The sequence below is a fragment of the Gavialis gangeticus genome, unplaced genomic scaffold (assembly GCF_001723915.1).
Source record: "Gavialis gangeticus isolate Ggan-Ray unplaced genomic scaffold, GavGan_comp1, whole genome shotgun sequence".
Taxonomy (NCBI): Eukaryota; Metazoa; Chordata; order Crocodylia; family Gavialidae; genus Gavialis; species Gavialis gangeticus.
In genome coordinates this window covers 653,948-655,839 of record NW_017729012.1, presented here as the reverse complement: position 1 = coordinate 655,839, position 1,892 = coordinate 653,948, and the positions used below count along the sequence as shown (strand labels likewise).

The following is a 1,892-nucleotide window of genomic DNA, read 5'->3' as shown; positions in this document are numbered from 1 at the left end:
AAAAAAAAAAAAAAAAATAATAATAATAATAATAATAATAATAATCCTCTCCCTCAGGGCTTTTTATTCTCAGGGCAGAAACAAAGGGTAAAGTTTGAAGAGGAAATCTTTCAGCTGGACTCATAGCCCTTTCAGTGTCCTGCAGAAAAAACCCACAAATCAGCCCTAGCCTAAAACAAAGCCTACCACAGCTGGTGATAAAAAAGTTGGTCAGGTTGTTTAGAGCTCCTCACGTGGTTATAGAAGGAGAAACAGGCATTTTGAATGACCCAGTTATATCCACATTTATTACGGCTCACACCCCAAAGTACCATTTCCTTGGTTTTCACTCATCCCCTACCCAGCAGATATTCTGTCAACTACAGAACGAAAGTCTAGGGTCTGCTTTGTCAAAGGACTGAGTGCAAGCAGCTGAGACTTTATTAGGGGTAGTACATTACATGCACAAAACTTCCTATACACTTGTGACCGAAGAGCAACAAAAATGATGTTTGATAGATAATCGGGACCCTCCAGGTTCAGGCCCTTAGATTAGGCTTAAGGGTATATCCACGTTCTAGACTGTAACGCCCTCTAGATATGCCTGAGGTAGTCAGAAGCAAGCAGGGTGAATTAGTCCAGGCTAAATTCCAACTAGACAGCTTCTGCTATGCGAAATAGCTCTTTCTACACTGTGCTTACCCTACATATTACCACCTTCTTACTTGCCCCATTCATTTCAGTGGACATACTTGCATGTGAATTTTAAACTGCACGGATGAAATTAAAAGGGTGAGAAGGAGAACAAGGATTTTAAGCTATAAAAACTCACCTTGGGAGGTAGATTACAATTTAAAATTAAAAAAAAGAAACAACAACAACAAACTCAAGCTATTTATTTTATTGCTGTAACACTCCACAGAAAGGAGGGTGAAAACACAACCAGTGTACTAACCTCGTGCATCAAAGAATTCATCATCGGAGCTCTCCACAGAATCATTAATGACATGCTGCATGTGCCACTGAGCGCCACTGAACCTGCGGGTGCCAACTAGAAATAAAAATAGACACTTGTTAGCGCAACACAACGTGGGTCTCCTCTCCCAGCTAAAACAAGAAAAAAAAAAAATCAACGAATTCCTACATTGTTCAAGAGGATCATTTTGGCCAATGCGCATACTTTAGCCTAAACCAGAAAGCCATCTGAAATGTAGAATTTTCACTGCCATGAAAATCTCACGTACCTATCTCACTACACATCTCACACACATAACTATCTCAATTTGATTTTTTTTTTTTTAAAGCCCTCAGTTGAAGTTCAGTGGACACTTTCAGCTAATGGAGTGACTTGAAGAGACCAAGAAAAGAAAAATTCCACCCAGGTAATTTTTTAGACCATTTCACGTCCAAATTTGTTCTTGAACTGCGCAGGATTTTTTTACGGCAGTAAAACAGCATGTCCTTTTGGCAGCTAACATTTAAGCTAAATTTATTCCACAGCTTTTTGCAAACATATCGGACACAGAACACTTAATTTCCACTCCCTAAGCAGATTCCTCAAATGAGCAAAGAAAATTGCTTTCTTTGTTGTCAACCAAAGAAAAAAAGTGTTTCTCAAGTTTTCAATATAAAACTTAGCCTTTGAAGATAGGAAGACCAAAGCATTCTGGAATAGCAAAGAAAGTCTCATAGTAACAAAGCTCAGAAAGCCCAAACGTGTTATAAAAAGCATATGCAGATACAGAAAAGGAAAACTACCCATTCTGAAATCACTTCATTCATCCCTCAGACATCCCAATCTGTTTTACCTACATGCACTACAGCAGGGGCGGGCAATTATGTTGGGCGGAGGGCCGCTTACTGAGTTTTGGCAAGCCATCAAGGGCCACATGATAGGCAGCCAGGGGCACATA

The 1,892-nt window shown here is 39.7% G+C and overlaps 1 protein-coding gene across 2 annotated transcripts in view; it reads right to left on the bottom strand.

Annotated features, from left to right (window-relative positions):
* Positions 1–1,026, bottom strand: part of PITPNM3 (PITPNM family member 3) — a 299,986-nt gene extending 298,960 nt beyond the window's left edge. For both annotated transcript variants that reach the window (XM_019511015.1, XM_019511016.1), the window contains exon 1: positions 935–1,026. In XM_019511015.1, the coding sequence (XP_019366560.1) occupies positions 935–995 (61 nt within the window). In that variant the 5' untranslated portion in view covers positions 996–1,026. The remainder of the gene's footprint in view (positions 1–934) is intronic.
* Between the last annotated feature and the right edge of the window lie 866 nt (positions 1,027–1,892).